The sequence below is a fragment of the Sparassis crispa genome, assembly GCF_003851025.1.
Source record: "Sparassis crispa DNA, contig_000001F, whole genome shotgun sequence".
Taxonomy (NCBI): Eukaryota; Fungi; Basidiomycota; class Agaricomycetes; order Polyporales; family Sparassidaceae; genus Sparassis; species Sparassis crispa.
Genome location: NW_020939748.1, coordinates 327,166 through 345,163, shown reverse-complemented (window position 1 = coordinate 345,163; position 17,998 = coordinate 327,166). Strand labels below are relative to the sequence as shown.

The 17,998-nt window shown below is 51.1% G+C and overlaps 7 protein-coding genes across 7 annotated transcripts; 3 read left to right on the top strand and 4 right to left on the bottom strand.

The window, feature by feature from the left end:
- Positions 1 to 42: 42 nt before the first annotated feature.
- Positions 43 to 849, top strand: SCP_0201040 (hypothetical protein; the record flags this gene model as incomplete). The annotated part of the gene is made up of 1 exon (XM_027754019.1): positions 43 to 849. One exon carries the CDS (start codon positions 43 to 45, stop codon positions 847 to 849), a length of 807 nt encoding a protein of 268 aa, XP_027609820.1.
- A 78-nt stretch (positions 850 to 927) lies between these two features.
- On the top strand, positions 928 to 3,693 carry SCP_0201030 (Retrovirus-related Pol polyprotein from transposon 412; the record flags this gene model as incomplete). The annotated part of the gene is made up of 1 exon (XM_027754018.1): positions 928 to 3,693. One exon carries the CDS (start codon positions 928 to 930, stop codon positions 3,691 to 3,693), a length of 2,766 nt encoding a protein of 921 aa, XP_027609819.1.
- A 351-nt stretch (positions 3,694 to 4,044) lies between these two features.
- SCP_0201020 (hypothetical protein) lies at positions 4,045 to 6,054 on the top strand (the record flags this gene model as incomplete). Its single annotated transcript, XM_027754017.1, has 2 exons — positions 4,045 to 4,974; positions 5,626 to 6,054. The coding sequence occupies 2 exons, from the start codon at positions 4,045 to 4,047 to the stop codon at positions 6,052 to 6,054; spliced, it is 1,359 nt and encodes a 452-aa protein (XP_027609818.1).
- A 2,356-nt stretch (positions 6,055 to 8,410) lies between these two features.
- SCP_0201010 (hypothetical protein) lies at positions 8,411 to 8,737 on the bottom strand (the record flags this gene model as incomplete). The annotated part of the gene is made up of 1 exon (XM_027754016.1): positions 8,411 to 8,737. One exon carries the CDS (start codon positions 8,735 to 8,737, stop codon positions 8,411 to 8,413), a length of 327 nt encoding a protein of 108 aa, XP_027609817.1.
- A 3,420-nt stretch (positions 8,738 to 12,157) lies between these two features.
- Positions 12,158 to 12,492, bottom strand: SCP_0201000 (hypothetical protein; the record flags this gene model as incomplete). The annotated part of the gene is made up of 3 exons (XM_027754015.1): positions 12,158 to 12,248; positions 12,328 to 12,397; positions 12,453 to 12,492. 3 exons carry the CDS (start codon positions 12,490 to 12,492, stop codon positions 12,158 to 12,160), a joined length of 201 nt encoding a protein of 66 aa, XP_027609816.1.
- Positions 12,493 to 13,241: 749 nt separating this feature from the next.
- Positions 13,242 to 14,643, bottom strand: SCP_0200990 (Clavaminate synthase-like protein; the record flags this gene model as incomplete). Its single annotated transcript, XM_027754014.1, has 7 exons — positions 13,242 to 13,298; positions 13,351 to 13,567; positions 13,626 to 13,714; positions 13,772 to 13,843; positions 13,892 to 14,258; positions 14,321 to 14,443; positions 14,498 to 14,643. The coding sequence occupies 7 exons, from the start codon at positions 14,641 to 14,643 to the stop codon at positions 13,242 to 13,244; spliced, it is 1,071 nt and encodes a 356-aa protein (XP_027609815.1).
- Positions 14,644 to 15,771: 1,128 nt separating this feature from the next.
- On the bottom strand, positions 15,772 to 17,215 carry SCP_0200980 (Clavaminate synthase-like protein; the record flags this gene model as incomplete). The annotated part of the gene is made up of 7 exons (XM_027754013.1): positions 15,772 to 15,828; positions 15,900 to 16,113; positions 16,169 to 16,257; positions 16,315 to 16,386; positions 16,447 to 16,813; positions 16,872 to 16,994; positions 17,070 to 17,215. 7 exons carry the CDS (start codon positions 17,213 to 17,215, stop codon positions 15,772 to 15,774), a joined length of 1,068 nt encoding a protein of 355 aa, XP_027609814.1.
- Positions 17,216 to 17,998: the final 783 nt, after the last annotated feature.

Below are 17,998 nucleotides of genomic sequence, written 5' to 3'. Positions count from 1 at the left end.
GGTCGTACTGAAGACGCCACCCATCGAACTGTCAGAAAGACTATGGTCGTCGACAGCGATGACGAAGATGATGAGCTGAAAGACAACAAAAAGGAGGTGCGTACCAAGACCGTTCACTTTGATGCATCCGCAATCCCGAGTCGGTCCACAATTGATGAAGTCGAGGAGCTCGCGAAATGTATGCATGCACTGAAGGTCGATGATGCGGCCTACTCCGGCTGCTATACCCATCTGGTCTGTCTTGCTCCTGCCACTGCGAGTGCTTGGACTCCGCTGTCGATGCATCAACAGGCATCAATGCCATCTGCTGGTGCTCCTCCCCCATGCCGTACTTGGAACTACACGACACCTTCTACAGGCCACGTGCACTCGACACGTTGCTGTTTCTTCTGTGGTCAGCCAGGCTGCACGATCGGAAACTGTCCTACCAAATGGGCATATGTGCAAGCAGGATGGATCATCATTGTAGGGCATACTCACATGTTCACCGACCACTCACCTATTCCGTGGAATGAGCGAGGCCTTAAGTTTTCAGTTGATGAGCGGTTTGGCGGTCCTCTCCCTTCAATGATGACCCCTGCAGCTCCAGCTTCCGCAGCACCCAAGCCGCCGAGTTCTACTCCTGTCCGCGATGTGCCACCACACCAAGCGCAATTCACGTCTTGTCTCCTGGTTTGCGAGCCCATTGCGGAAAGCAACGCCGTCATAGCCAATGTCGAGGGCCCTGTCAAGGAGCTACGAGAACCTTTAGTTGCAGCCACCAAGAGCGACAAAGACAAGAAAAATCCCCCTGAGAATGATGGACGCAAGACTCGAGCAACTGACCATAGTAACCGACCATGCACGTGATCCCAGAGCAGAGCCCGTCTTGATGTACCTGCTGTTGAGAAATATGACCCGCACCCGACCAAGCCTGCAGACAGCACGATGCCCTCTCCAGATCTCAAGAAGTCCACACCTGCTTTTATCTATGAGTCCAAGGCTGCCGTTCCCAATGCGGCACATGCGATCTTCTCTCGCATGCTTGACGTTGTTGTTCCAAATGTTACTGTTGGGGAACTTCTTGCTGTCAGTCCTGACCTATGCAAGGAAGCCATCGACCACTCGAGAATGCACCGTATTGCGACTGCCCCGCAGTCAGCACTGTCCGCGATTACCTCTCTCACTCTGCCATCTGTCGATCATGCTACCCCCCTTCGCGAAATTGCTGTGTCGATCAACGGAAAACTTGTTCTCAGTCTTCTTGATGAAGGCTCTGAGATTGTTGTGATCCAGCAGGACCTGTGTGAAGAGCTCGGGCTGCACATCAATGAGACCATGCGAATGAATATGGAAACCGCAAACAGAGGGAAAGAGCCACTTCCGGGATGTGTGGAAATGTTGGAGATTAATGTTGAAGGAATTCGTACCTGGGCACATGCATATGTGGTCCCGAATGCTCCGTACCGTTTACTGCTCGGTCGACCTTGGCAGAAACACGCACGCCTGCACAAACACGAATTTGAGGATGAAAATGTCTTCATTACTGTCCATGACCCTTGCGACCCGACGAACACCCGTGATCTGTCCACCAAACCTCGGCTCATTGGTGTCCCCCGCGGATCATTCGCACTCACTGTCTCGTCTGCTGCTGTGCGCTCTGATGTGATACTGCCTACTATCAGCGGCCTTACTGACACATTCCTCGCTGATGAAGTCTTGCGCTCGAACTATGAATGGGACCCCGTTGCTCATGTCTTCGCATACAAGAAAGTCGCTAACAAAGTCCGCCCAATTGTCACTGCCATGCCAGAGTATGCGCGAATCGAACGGTGCATACCCAAGGACCCTCTCGCCACACTTTCCCCCTTGTCCCCTCATCCCCCCGATTTCACACCTGGCACTCAGCTCTCGCAGGAACGCATGGACAACCTGGGTGTCCTCATTAGTGATTTTCTTTGGCCCGAAGAACAGAAGTTGATTGCCCAGGTTTTGAAGCAAAATGAGACCGATATTGCGTGGGATGAGTCCGAGAAAGGTCATTTTCGTGACGAATATTTCAAGCCTGTCATCATTCCTACCATTCCGCATACCCCCTGGGTCCACCGCCAGCCTCCTATCCCACCAGGTATCCGTGAAGAAGTTGTCAAGCTGATTCAGGCAAAGATCAAGTCTGGTGTCTACGAGCCATCCAACAGTGCTTACCAATCAAAATTCTTCTGTGTTGCGAAGAAGGACGGATCAGTGCGAATTGTGCATGACCTGCAGCCGCTCAACCGTGTCAGTATCCAGGATTCCGCAGCACCCCCTTATGTCGAACACTTTGCAAAGCAGTGTGCCGGCTGTTCCATATACACAATGATGGACCTCTTCGTCGGATTTGACCACTGCACACTGGATCCATCATCACGCAATTTCACCACATTCCAGAGTCTGGTCGGCACTCTACGTCTTACTGTTTTGCCTCAAGGATGGACCGGATTGCCACCAATCTTTCAAGGTGATGTCGTGTGGATCTTGCAAGATGAGGTTGAAGTTGCCCCGAATTTTCAAGATGATATTAATGTTCTAGGCAAGAAGACACGGTACGAATTAAATGGAGGAGAATATGAAGTCATACTGGAGAACCCGAAGATTCAACATTTTGTCTGGGAGCACGCACAAGACCTCAATCGCGTCTTGCACCGTCTGAAGCACGCTGGAGCTACCGTCTCAGGCAAGAAGCTCTTCCCCGATCGAGAAGAAGTTATCGCTGTTGGCCAATGTTGCAACTATGAAGGACGTGCACCCGATAATTTGAAAGTCGCCAAGATTGTCAAATGGCCCGCGTGTACAACAAAGTCTGAGGTCCGTGGCTTTCTTGGCACAGCAGGAACAGTCTGCATGTGGATCAAGGACTTTGCCACCATTGCACGCCCTCTTGTGAATCTAACCAAGAATGATACCCCTTTCGAGTGGGGCCCCGCAGAACAAGAATCCATGGACCTACTCAAGGATGCTGTTGTTCACTCTCCCGCCATCTGCCCGATCGACTACAAGTCCGATAACGAAGTCATTCTCGCAGTCGACTCATCACACATTGCCACCGGTTACATTCTATTACAGCTTGATGACGCTGCTCGTCGCCGTCCCTCTCGCTTCAGCTCAATTACTTGGAATGATCAGGAGTCTCGTTATTCACAAGCAAAAATCGAATTATATGGGCTCTTCCGCTCGCTCAAAGCTGTCAAGATTTTTATTGTTGGAGTTCGGAATCTCACCGTGGAAGTAGATGCAAAATATATTAAAGGCATGATCAATAATCCCGATGCGCATCTGAACGCCACTATGAATCGATGGATCGCAGGTATTTTACTTTTTAATTTCAAGCTTGTTCATGTACCAGGACCAAAACACCGAGGACCCGATGGATTGTCCCGATGCCCACGTGCTGAAGATGACGCCGAAGATGATGGAGAGGATTCGGAGGAGATTGAGGAATGGTTGGATGAGGTTTTGAGTTGTGGGATATCGATTGCTGGAGGATTAGCAGACGGAATGATCGGAATACCAACAGAAGAAGAAGGACAGAAAGAACAGACAGGTTTAGTTTTAACCGCAGGATCACACGCGCACGACGCGCACGACGACATCATTATTCCCCCTTCCACGACTTCTCAATGTGACGATGACAACTTACACCGCATTCAACACTATCTGAGGACTCTCAAATGACCCGCACTTGACGACAAGGCTCTCACTCAATTCTACAAGCGTGCCTCTCAATTTTTCGTACGCGGCGCTCCACTCTGGCACAAGGAACCACTCGGATGACACCAGCTCATTCTCTTTGGCGACCATCGACTTCGTATTCTCCGCGAGGCTCATGACAAGCTGGGACATAAGGACATCTATGCTACGCGATGCACGATTGCCGACCGCTTCTGGTGGCCAACGCTCAACAAGGATGTACAGTGGTTCATCAAGACGTGCCATCAATGCCAGATCTGCTCCGTAGAAAAGGTCGTTATCCCGCCCACAGTCGCACTTCCCGCTCCCCTCTTCCGCAAAGTGCACACCAATTCTATGTACATGCTGAAGGCACAAGGCTACCAGTACATCGTGCAGGCCCACTGCAGTCTCTCCGCATGGCCCGAATGGCGAATGTTAAAGACCAAAACTGGACGAACACTTGGCGCATTTATTTTCGAAGAGATTCTCTGCCACTGGGGAGGACTTGAGGAGATCGTCACGGACAATGGTACACCTTTCGTCGTGGCACTAGACTGGCTCTCGCACAGGTACCACATCAATCACATTCGGATTTCGGCATACAACTCGAAGGCTAACGGCATCGTCGAACGCCCGCACCGCACTATCCGCGACTCGCTCGTCAAGGCCTGCAACGGTGACATTACAAAATGGCCATCCTATGCTCCACACGTCTTCTGGGCTGACTGCGTCACTACTCGAAAGTCTACTGGCCACTCTCCGTACTTCATGGCTCATGGTGTTGAACCCCTATTACCCTTCGACATATCTGAGGCAACATTCTTGCTCCCGGATATCACAGCCAAGCTCGACACCGCAGACCTGATTGCTCTTCGTGCACGCCAGCTCATGAAGCATGATGAAGACCTTGGTGACATTCACGCAAAAATATTGCGCACTCGCCTTACGTCTGTTGCCGCGTTCGAAAAGCGCTATGCCAACACGATTCACGACTACCATTTTAAGCCTGGTGCTCTCGTTCTGGTCCTGAACAAGAAGATCGAGCCTGACTCCAACCAGAAATGCAAGCCCCGCTATTTCGGGCCTATGGTTGTTGTCCGCCGCTCTCGAATGGGATCCTACCGTCTTGCTGAAGTCGACGGCACCGTTTCGAAACTCAAGTTCGCTGCTTTCCGCTTGATTCCCTACCATGCACGTTCCTTGCGGTCACTTGAAGTCACGGAGTTTGTTGATCCATCTGACCTTGCTGGAGTTGATGAAGACTTGGATTCTCAAGATGTTTCGGTTGGTCTTTTGCTTGGGGATCAACCAGGGATGGTTGATATCTGAGTTGGGGGTGGATGTAGGGTAGGAGCGTTGGCTGTCCTTGGACAGAGCACTTCTCCGTGCTTTGCCTTGCCTCATGTCTATCGGACGCTTTGGATCGGATGCTCGGCATCCTCCGTGCTTCATTCCTATGCTTCAGTATGCCGTACGCTTCATTTCTTCTGCTTCTCCTATTTCTTGTTTGTCTCTCTCGACGTATATATAGGTCCCATGTATCGTACTCTAGGATCACGATCCCACCATATAGATTCTGTTCACCTCACATCTCGTCTGCTCGCCATATCCGCTCGCCGCTGCCATTTGTTGTTCGTATCATCTCGTCGCTGCTGTTCACCATCCGCCATCCGTATCGTGCCGTCGTCGTCATTCGCCCCCTTCGTATTGTCCCACCGTTCGCCGTTCGCATCGATTCCCCGCCGTCGCCCGCCGTTCATATCGCGTCATCACCGTTCACTGCCATCTCCGTTTTGTCACTCCCCTCTATCCATCACTCATGCCCACGGCTGATCTCCACACATTGTCCCTCGACCTTGCATTTGTCCTTGCCCACACTCCGAGGCAGACTTACACCATGGCTGCATAACAAAGCTCACAGTGGCTGTGGTGCAGGATGCGGACATCACGACCAACACACTGCCAGTGCTGAGGGCATGCCATGCAGGTGCCAATGCACGAGTATGCCCAGCATCACCAATGCATTGCACCATGTCGACAGCACCAGGGGCATGTGCCCAGGATGATGCACCCACCATGCTGCTAACACTGAGGGCACACCATGACTGCGCCACAACCCAGCCATGCATCATGCCAACCACACACCCCACTGCCGTGTTGACAATGCGACCCCCTCCTTCGCCGACCACACACCCCGCATCTGATGTTCACGATGGACCACCACCCTCCTGCACCATTGAGCAGCCGACCTCAATGGCGCCAGTGGACCGCAATGCAGTGCCACGGCATCGTGCCCAGGACACCCCGAGGCAGCAGCACCTGTGTACAACAGTGCACAGTTGCTGCCCCACCCACCTCCATTGACATTGTCGACTCCCCTACCATCTGTCCCACCTCTGCGAACTCGAGGGCCTAACCCTCGACTTGGCCACATCAACCGGCACTGGCAGTAGGCCCACCCACAGGACTCATGCCTCCCAAACCACTGTGTGCGGTCTCCTCAGACACCCCCGGTTGTTGTTTATAGAACCCGAACCTAAGGTGGAGCTGATGGGTTTTTCTGGAGTGGGAGGGAGTGTGCACATCGCACATTGACTTTATGGTATATATCTTTTATCTTCCCTCTATGTGTGGTACATTTTATTTTATGATATCCCCACTTATTCCCCTCCTCTTCCTTTCTTTCCCCCTGGGTTGTTTCCGGTAGGGGAGGGTGTAACTAGTGTATGGCATGGGTATCGCCAACCCACATGGGTTGTAAGTATGGGTATCCATGGGTATGGGTGTGGGTCAGCAGTGAGTAACCCATGGAAACCTATGGGCCATCTTATGAGTTTGTTATAAACATAGGGTTCCAGAAGTGTGGTGGTGGTGTAACTGTACAGTACCTTTATTTAGTAATTCAAACCTAGTATCACACACAGCTCAGAAGACCCATCTTATCACCCCAAAAGCATGGCAGGTGACGGCACAAAGACTTGCATACTGCTATTGTACTATGACTCCCACACTGCAACCCATGGGATACCCATGATGGGTCTTGACCCATACAGACCCATAGCTGACCCATACCCAACCCATGAAAAACCCATACCCATGTGATGGGTATGGGTTTTCCGTGGGTATGGGTGTGGGTATACCTTGTCAGACCTATGGAATACCCATACCAGACACTAGGTGTAACGGGTCAGTTCTGATGACTGTTACTCGTTATGGACTGCTTACTACTTATCTAAGCAAGTTGCTTTATATCCTCTACATTCACCATTTAGCTGTATCTACACTCAGTCTTAGCTACTTTCGGCTATATATTGAGTCCACTGCAGCCCTGGTGAGCCTGAGGATTTAGGCTCCTTACACCCACAGAATGCCCTGGGACATAATAGGTACCATGGTCAGTCTGACACTTAAGAAGCTCTTAGCTATGACATACTATAGAAGATCTTGTTGCTAAGAGCTAGGGATAAAGGGTACCCTGAAGTGGCAGTTTCACATCCTAGTGTTACGTAAATACACTAGACAAGATACAGTAGCGGGAGAAGGAGAGGGGACTACGAGATGCCCATTGGGCACAAGAGAGATGAAGGGTTATCTACACCCACTGTACCAAAGTTCACCAGATGTTCTGCTGGGCAGGCTGCAACAGTTTTTTTGATGTCCAATATATTGGCTTTTGGCAGCCTCCAAGGCAGAGCCGAGGAATGGCACAGCATGGTCGTCTGGCTTGCGAGACTACAGTTTCTGGAGGTTTCCGGCACTCTTCAGAGTCTACATAATTCAACCAAAATATTTACCATGTTTGATTGTCCGCAACTGTATGATGACTGGCATGAGCATACAAAATCTACAACAGGAAACTCCGCCGGCAATCTCCGAGATGGGCGAGCTAAGTATCATGTCCAAGGCTTTGAAATAACTTAAATTTTACTTCACTGCAACATTTGAAGCACATTCTTACTATCTAACACTTATTGTACCCATATGCAAAAATATGCAAACAGCGGTCGGCACTATTCCGCTCAGCGCTCTCCATCAATCTCCGCGCTTCTATTTTTTTTGTTGGACGGTAAGCGGACACCTCATTGAATGAATACAACGTCCTATCAGCTTCCCGTGATGATCGCAGCAATCAACATTCGGCCTTCGTCGAAACATGCGGATTTCCGTCGGAGCAACCGGGGAAGACGCGGAGCCTTCGTCACGGACTGCGCATGCCGGTGTACGTGCATCGGTCTCTCAATTTTCGTGGCTCAGAACTAACTGTAAGCCTCAATGGCGGTGCTGCCTTTCCACAACGTGTGTTGGGGTGAGCCCAATCCTACATCTTCGATCAATCTCGGATACTAACTAAAAAATCTTAGATTTCGACCACATCCTCATCTACGATCATACAACATAGCGTCTCGCTAACGGGTTAGCGGGTACACGAGGCAAAGCAACGGAAACAGTACAGAAAACAATCTACAGGGAAATAATAGTAAATAACGGGTATTTTCCAATCTCGCTGCGACTGGGATAAATAGATGGCCAACGAGGGAGGAGAGTAACAGCCTTGATCACTGTGAGAGTGAGTACACGTCCGTCCAAATGTGCACAATATCTTACAGTCAAGGAATGGAATGGGCACCAGATGATTCCCATGGTGCGGACTCATGACACCACGTGCAATGCACATGGAAGCTAATCCTGTGTGGTCGCACCGCGTGGGCGAATTGCTCGATTAGAACCTGCAGAGCTCTTTCCCCACGCCGTACAATGTGCACGAGCCAACTCTCGCTCTGGTGGACGAGCCATTTACTTCTTCCGGGGCGGAGTCGTCGTCGTCGTTGGCGATGTAGCTCTCAGAAACATCCTCACAGTCGCTATCGTTCCAATAGTAGGCCGGCGATCCACGAGGCGCAGTACCACTCATGCTGGAGAAGGCGACGGGTGGAGAAGAGATGTAGGCAGGGGAAGACAACTGGTCCGCGTCACCAATGATGCTGCCAAAGGGAGGCAGGATACCAGATGTCGAGCCTGACTTGTGAGACCGATAGTGCCGGAGCATGTTTGAATTAACGCTGAAAAGCTGCCCACATGCAGGGCATCTGAAGGCTGGTATGCACCATGTTAGGATATGCTCGAAGTAGACAAGCTCCTCGACGCACTTTTCGCACCCGTGTGGCTGTTCATGTGGGTCGCGAGGCTGCTGTGCCTGTTGAATGCTTTGCGGCATAAACTGCAGACGTGTCTCTTCTCGTTTTCATATGCGCCCCGACTGGGACGGGTGGGTCGAGATGTCCGCCGTGAGTTCTCCGGATAGGTATTATTGGGAAGTGATGATGGTGAAAGAACAGCGGCCAACAAGGGAGGATTAACGGCTCCTGAACTACGGGAGCGCGGCAGCATCTGTGTTTCGATAGGATCCCGAAAATGGGAGCAGCTTCCACGCCTGACGAAGTCCTCATGGACTTGTCTTTGACTGGAGTCATGACTTAAACGTTGATGTGCTGGATGGTTCAGGTTCAGTAAATGATCTATTCTGTCCAGTCCGCATGGAGGAAGGTGGTGTATGATTTCAGAAGGATTTGGCTAAATTTCAACGCATGAATGAAGCCATATAGATCACCCGCTCTGACTAGACGCACCACGTTGTCTCCCCCTTCCTTGATTTTGTGGAGCTGATGGACGTTGTGGCGCTGCGACATTGACTTCAAGAAATGTTCTACCGAGAAGTGGCGTTAACAATAATGTCATAACAAGACCAGGAAGAGAACTCACCGGGAAACAGTTCATGGATACTAGGTAACGATATTCGCGTGGATGACCTCTGGCGCGGCATAACTTGACAGGACCAATGCTTTCGGGGAGCTGCGGAGAAGCTAAGTTCCATTCGGATTCTCTCGAACTTTTATAGGGAGGATGGTGAAGAACCAGAGCATCGCATCATCATATAATCAAGATCGGTTGGGCAGTATAGAGAACGGGTTATCAGACGGTATGTTGAGCCTCGCGGCAGAAGTAGCCCGGGTGGGCGAAATGACCAGGCTACCCGATTTCAACCCATTGGCACGAATGGTGTGATATTTGTATATGCACTAACCTCTGACGAATATACATTCGCCAAGCAGAGCCTTCTTGCGCGGCTCTGACAATGGCAGTAGACTGATGACGGGGAACTGGCGAGCAATGCTTAACGGTGCCAAGGGAGGAGTCGCCCAGTGTCATTGGGAGACGAACTTTAGATGCAGATCACCGCAACGAAACCATCCTGGTCGGTCTCTTCGGTGGCTCTGCTGATTTTACTTTAGTCCTCATTGCGCAGCCAAGAAAACGTCGTCTTTGAAGGCGCCGACTCGTGAGAGTGTGCCAGTGAGTTACATACACTTGAAGCTAAGTCTTCACGGACTGCCGGTGGATCCGCTGCTCCATAAAGCGACTTTGAGGGATATTGTGGAGAGAACTCGATCGGATACTATTCCATGTCACAGCGTAGCTGAAGACTCTTGAGATACACTCTAAAGCCTCATGTCCAATTCCGCAGGAGAAGGGCCGGAACGCTGCAGTTCCAGCGTCTACTGAAGAGCACCATTACTTTGTCTCGACGGCAGCATACGCACTCGAGTCGGTGACAGGAACATGCGAAGGACAGAGTTTACCGGAGTGCAATCCATGTGTGCTCCACTCGGGTTCTGCGGTAACTGCCAAGTACCGTATAGTTCAATAAGCCCGGAGTATTGGCCGACACTTTGGGATGCCCTGACTCGGAGGGGTATTGAGTCCTTAAAATGGGTTTCTTGCAAGAACAGCAATCAATTCAACCGTACTCGGGAAAATGCACGAGGATATTTCAACGTCACGCACTGCCAGGACGTTTGGCTGTGAGACGTGCGAAAGCGGATAGATCGGCTGTTCTACGTCGGCGAGCCGGCTCCGCACGGGCTCCAGAACATTTCCTGAGGATAGCGGGGTGAGACCTTGTTCAATGCCTTTATGGAGAACGAATTGCGACGAGATCTATTGTGATGATTCTGCTGAGATGTGACCACATCAGGAAAAAATGCCTTGACTACATGGCCCGACGTAGCCTAGGTAGCAGTGGTAGCCCGGTAGACAAGTCCCCGGTTATATTGTACCGGTAGCTGCTGCAGCACCTCTGTAGTGCCCTGTAGCCCAGTAGGCATCCTACGTAGCTGTAAGTAATCCATTGTAATCAGCGGTAAAGTGGTAGCCCCCGGCCAAATTTCATAGCTAGAAGCCGAATAGCCGTCAAATCACACTAATGGACACAGTGCAAGAAATATATTCAGAATATACTAGCTATATTACACTAAACCGGAGTGCTGAAGCAGGGAAGCACGAGCAGATCAGAGCGGCGGGAAACAACAAACAGTGCCTGGCCGTTCGTGCGTCGGCTGCCCGCGCGAACGAGGAGGTCAGAGGAAGGGGCGAAGGGCGAGGGGAGTGCGAAGCGGCGGTGCCCACATTTAGGCTTGCATGCACCGGGAATTGGGCACGTTTGAGATCTCAATGCACGGTAGCATACGAACCAACTCAATTTTTAAGATGCTTTAAAGCTCCGCTTGATAGGCGTAACCTCTCCATGGTGCTATGAAAATGTGAGTGGTGGTTACACAGCCCTACAGAGGTGTACATTGAGCGACGCGCGGCTACATGCCCTACACGTGTCTACGTAATCATGGCGGCAGCTACCTCACTTGGGGCTTTTTCCTGATGCACGGCTGCAACTTTGACCACAGCCCGCGGAGATGGGGGGTGGGGCCTCCTAGAGGAGCGTGTAGGCAACAGGGGTATCCAGATGGACGAGATATCGAACCTGATTAGACTGGTCATGGGGCTGAACCGGGGTGGTGTACACAGTTACTTGAAAAAGCTGAAAAGACTCTGGCTAATATCTTCGCACAACCCTGGATGAACTTTTAGGCGGCATCCTGTCGATACCGGACTTACAATGTCCCCAGAGGGTGTAGCACTGGGCAGGATTGCTGCCCAGGCAAGCCTGATCGCGTGACTGCGGCTGAATACAAAGCACATGGATGGATGTGAAAGGACATTGCTCACCAAGTAGAACACAGCCTTCCCAAGCCAGTGATATTTCAAGACAATCATCAACCAACGCCATAGCCACGATACCCGATGACAGCTCCGTATAGAGCTAAAGCACCGTCTTCGAACGGGAAATGCCAGCGGGACTTTCCGTCAAACGTAGTTGGCACTGAAGGTCTTTGGGCATACGAGAGACCACAGTCTCATGAGTCATTGATTGGCGATGGATATGTCAGAAAAAGGACCCAATCAATGAAATATCCAGACCTTGAAAGGGTGACCTCGGTTATTGGCATCTAAACATGTTATACGCAGCTGCGACCTACATCACAACATACTACGCGGAAAAGTGTCCAGAGCCACTTCAATCCTTCAATAATTCTGCAGAACAAGCAATGCGTAGGCATTTCATGTAGGTAAGTCATCGAATATTGAAGTCCCAACGAATTTGAAGCAGGTGCGTGGATACACGTCCACGGCACAATTCCCCAAAGCTCCCGCTGGAGCTACTTCTGGTTCAGTGTTCATCACCGCAAGAAGACAAGGACTAGGATCAAATCTCTGAGAAGAAGTGTCAAACGAATGACTTACTGACAACCCGGTGGGCCGCCGGTTCGGAGTTGAACAGTGAAGTGGAACTGTCCGGCGAAGCAAAGCGCTGCTGCAGGGAATCTTAGATTGGAAACACCCTTGATGTCATATGCACTATGACGGACCTCGTTTAACAATGTTGTTTCCAGGTTTAGTACATGACATGTAAACCGAAGGAGAGCAGGGGAGCCCCTCAGCAACGAGTGCGTTGTTGTACAGGGATATGATACCGAAGATTACCGACGGAGATGATAGTCGTCGACAGCGGATGTCAGGTGGCCGGTGTACGACCCATGTCGCATCCAAGTCGCCAAGGTCTCTGGATTCGTAGATTCAGGAACAAAGTTAATGCGTCGATTACAACCTGTCCTATCTTAAAGGCGCTGGCTGAATACTTGCACCACGTCAGTTAAGCTACGAGCGTCACAAATAATCACGATATCGTACGTATCTCTCACCGTCAACCCCTCAAATGTCCGCGAAAGTCTCTTTAGTCCACGTACAAGTGAGAGGCCTCGAAATATCTTTGAAAGCGAGCAGATCTGCCTGGGGTCCTGTTATTGAGGTCGACGGTCGCAAAGTAGGGTGTTGTGGTGAAAACGCTGAGATAATTGCGTGAATTTGCCTTGCATAATCATCAAAGTGTTGCAAGGTATGGTACCACGGCACACCCACAGGTGAGAAGCAGACAGTTAATGGCTAAAAGTCGAACAGATCAAATAGTTGGCAGGTTACAGTAAATTGCTGTGATTGCGAGCGAACTTAGTCTACACGGGCGGCACGAGCACGGCGTTGACACGGTCGCCTGACCAGCGGATTTTCCAAAGAGTTTCAGCGGGAATAATAGTAGATGCATACCGTCAATACAGAGCAATTGTAACGCAAACAGTCACTTGGTCGAATTCACGGCTCCTCTACACAGCCAATGGCCTGTGCTCGGTTCCGCGACTGGCGCGCCACGTCTCGACACCCTTGAATACATTTAAGCCCGCTGCAACATGGCACACGAGGCGCGATACACACCTTTTGGTTCTTCGTTCTCTGATTCTTGATTCTCCTCGCAAACCATTCTGCAGACGTCACGTTCGTCTGGAAGACGCTCGTGTCCTGCACCTTCGCCATAGCTTCCTCAACGAGCGAACTCTCCTCGGCAAGTGCGTGCAGGGCGACAGAGTTGCCCGGGCGGGTAAAGAAGACGAGCGACCACCGCTCGTAGTAGCCTTGAGCGCCAGGCGGAGAACTATATTTCGAAGGATGAGTATCTCACAGCATTGTGATGACTAGGGATGATAGCGTACACGACACGGTGGAGGTTGGACCGCAATACACCCCCGCTGAAAATAGTCAAGGCATCGCCGACGTTGCATATAGCATGTCCCGAGATAGGCTGATGGTTTACAGTTTGTGTCAGACTCGGAAAAACTGGGACATCTGCCATACGTACCTTGATGTATTGCCATTCATTAGTCCCAGGGACCATCACTTGGAGTCCGCCAAGGCGATTGTGCAGGAACGACTGCGTACGGGTCATTACGAGTCAAAGTATTGGCGCAACGCAACATACGAGGGATCCAAAGTCAGTGTGCGCTCCAAGGGCGGCTTTCTCTTCGGATATCCCGTTGGGCCTCGGAGGATTCTTGATGCACCGTGCCTCGCTACCGCTAGGCTCGCCAAGCATATGTTTCCGCAGGAGAGTGCCATTTGGCAGTCCGAGCTGCGCATTGAAGATCTCGAGAACAGTGTTGTTAACCTCTATGGACTTCTTCACGAAGGGAATTATAGTTGGTTCCATGCGGGCGTTGACCGTCATGGGGTATGTGCGGTGTGTCGGAGTCGGCCAGGACAGCGCGTCGTCCTTGGCGATGTTGACAAACTCAACGGTGTCCAATGCACCTGTTTCGTCTGTGGCGTTCGCTCCGGCAGCCTTGTAGCTATTGAGAAAATGGTCAATTCTACGTTTTGTGAATTAATGCATATTGCGATCACTACTCACCCAAATGACATACCGTCATCGCCTTGTTCGAACTTCATTTTCTCATCCAGGGGAAGACCCATTGTCTCAGCACCCATGTCGAACATCTGATTGACGAGTTCGTCGGTACCATGGTTCTTCAAACTGTACAAGGCGTTTTTCGTTAGGAGATGCGAAAGAAACTACAAGCCAACTTACTACCAGAACCCTAGCTCTGTCGCTGCTTTCCAGAGCTTTGATATTTCATCCTTGTCTCCTGCCTTGAGTAGTGTGTAGTCTACCACGAGTAACGGGTGAGTGGGGACGTTGTCGGGGAATGGGGGGAATGACGTCAGGCTTGGCATGATGATACTGGGAATCTGATGATGCTGGGGAGTAAGTTGTAGCTCGTATGGAAAATCAACGTCCTGTCGCTGGTGAATGACGAGGACACGGCAGCTCTTTTTATACTTGAAAGTAATTTGACGCTGTTCGGCATGAGGCAGCCCATCCGATCCATTCTTCGGCGCCAAGCAGCAGAAGCTACACCCGGCCGCAGCATGCTTCCATCACACTCCCTAAATTAATTTTTGGCATCCAGTGAAGCAAGAATGCTACCATAGGATCTCTGACCTTCGCATAGATTCACCCTACTAAACATGTATCAGAAATGGCATCGTTGCATGAGTCGCACGAGTTCGGCGAAGCGCACCTGCAGCTAAGACAAAAATCAATATCGATATCTTTATGAGTAGAGGCTATGCTCACATGATGACTTGTATCGGCGACGCGTGCGAGTTGCCTTCGCGTGTCCGACTCAGAGTCCGAAGAGAAGTCGGATCGACGCTATCACCGCGCCCGCCCATGTACTCGTAAGCCAGGTGTTAATTTGCATGACATTCACACTACCGAAGAATAGTGCAGAGGGAGAAGCTACCCTCGGAAGAAGTTAGTCTGCTGACTCTGTTCTCATCTCAGTGAGCGTCCGTGAGAAATAACGCGAGATCGATTCTGCGGTGCACGAAGCTCGTCCTTGAACAGTTGGGCTTCAGTGGAGAAAATTGTAGATCTCTGAGGAGGACCATCGACTCGTATTTTAGTGGACTACAAATCTCAGAATGACTCGGAACACGAAGTATAAGCCTGGGAGCGCGGAGCAACAAGCGTCAATATCTGGTAAGATTAAATTCCAAATGTTCTGCGTGCATCGCCACGCACAATGGACACGCAGAACTACTCGCGAACAAAAACACCAAACTATCAGCAAAGGAAAGAGACAACAGAGGACTCCAGTCACGAGCTATCAGAGTAGAAAAGAAGTCTGCCCAGTGTGTACACGTATAAGGATCTTACAAGTCAAAGCCATAATCTGTGCCACATAGAGAACGCCAAGTAACTGTGGTATCTCAACAGGAATGTCAATCGGCCGGTTAACGAAACAAGTATATGGAACACAAAGTAGCAGATCACGTCATACCACTACTTTGGCGTCCTTAGATCGCAGCAGGCGCGTGCTCCATTCCCCTACTCGCGCGCCATGTCTCGGGACCCTGGCGAAGAAAAGCATTGTCAGTTCGGACGACGCGTCAGTGCGTACACGAGATGAACGAGCAGCACATACCGTCCTATTCTTGACTCTTTGATACTTCACCCGCCTGGCGAACCACTCCTTGGCGGTCGAGCCGGGTTGGAATTTGCCCGCTGGCGCCCGTGATACCGTTTCCGCGATGAGTTGACTCTGTTCTGCAAGAGCCCGCAGCTCGATCGAATTACTTGGCCTCAAGAAAAATACCAGAGACCAGCGCTCATAATTTCCTTGGTCTTTCGGCGGAGGACTTTACAGCAAAAAAATTAGTATATGATGGTAGCGGATATGTGTAGCAGACTCACACCACACGATGGAGGTTTGAGCGAAGAATCCCACCGCTGAAGATTGTGAGTGCGTCCCCAATGTTGCATATCGCATACCCGGGGATAGGCTAAGTAAATCCAATTGCAGTCAGCGACGGCTCACGTGTATGGGGAGGGCTGATTACCCTGACGTATTGCCACTGCGCCGTGCCTGGGACTAGAACCTGCAAGCCGCCAAGACGATTGTGCAGGAAAGACTAGTCGTGATGACAAAGAAGTCAGCCACGTTTCGTGCTTGCATCACCATGCACGCTCACCAACGAGCCAAAGTCGGTATGAGCCCCCAGAGTCGCCTTATCCTCTGAGAAGTCAACAGGGCGCGGCGGAGTCCTGATGCACCTAGCCTCACTTCCGCTATGCTCCTCAATTGCATGCAGGTTTACAAGCGCGCCACCTGGGAGGCCGAGCCTCGTATTCAGCACGTCAATCAGTGTGTTCGTCACCTCCACCGACTTGCGTACAAAGGGAATGATGGTGGACTCCATGCGGGCATTGACCGTCGACGGGTAGATGCGGTAAACCAGCCCAGGCCATGCCAGCGCGTCGTCTTTGGCGACATTGATGAACTCTGCGGAGTCTTTCGCGCCCGTCTCATCTGTTGCACTGGCGCCTGCTGCTTTATATCTGGATACGACGTCATCACATGAATGCTGGACGCGAGTACCCCATCGACAGTGCTCACCCGCAGGACATGCCCTCGTCGCCCTGCTCATATTTCATTTTCTCCTCCATCGTGAGCGCCATCGTCTCGGCACCCATCTCGAACATCCCGTTCACCTCTTCATCCGTTCCATGATTCTTTAAGCTATAATCAAACAATTTTAATACGAAAACGTGCATTTTATGGCCCGAGTTGCACGACGCATAGCGGTGAACTCACTACCAGAACCCAAGCTCGGTCGCCGCCTTCCACAATTTGTCGATCTCCGAGGGATCACCGGCCCTGATCAGCTGGAAGTCGACGACGAGCAGCGGGTGAGTGGGCACGTCGTCCGGAAAGGGCGGGAAGGTCGTAAGGCCTGGCATGGTGCCAGAGCGATAACGGGAATGACGAGAAGGGCGTTGGAGCGGATATCTATCAGTAGTCTTTCGTTATCAGCTGATGACGCTCACACTCCCCGCTGTACCCGCTGGTCAGTAAGAACGTCAGAGACCGCGGTCTCATGACGTACGATTTGTCTCACGAATGCGAATTAGCTGTTAGTTGTCAGCATGATATATTTAGAACAAAAGCTTACGGTCAGGCCGACGCCACGTTGATGCTCTTCCAGCTGATTACATGCAACATGTCCACAGGTCCACAGCGAAACAGCGTGGCACAGCCTGAACAACTTCCGGCGAACGCAAGTGAAGCCTTATCGGCATCTGTGTAAGCAAACATGTGGCACATGAAGGAAGACATACAGAAGTCTGCAAATCACGGTGTGATTAGGAAGTTATCACTTCATTTGCGGTCGTGCAGAACAAGCAATAGGCAGCATCTCGAAGACGCGGCCGGAACGATTCAGCTGATCATGACAACCGCATGCTGGCAACCTCAAGTTTCGACATACGGTGATCAGCAGTGGGCACGAGACTCTGCGTCGGAAGGTTATCACGTATTCGCAAGTAGGGCACCCGGACTAGATACTTGTTCGCAGTAGCAAGCCGTCCTAGCATGCAGTCGCTTGGTTTGCTGGCCCGGGAGGTGTGAATCTTTTTTGGCAGGATTTTGGCTCGGCTGAAAGCGGCCGTTCGTCGGCAACAGCCGAACCATCCGGACAGCCGGCCAGATCGAGAAAATATTTGTAGATCGTTCACCAGGATGTG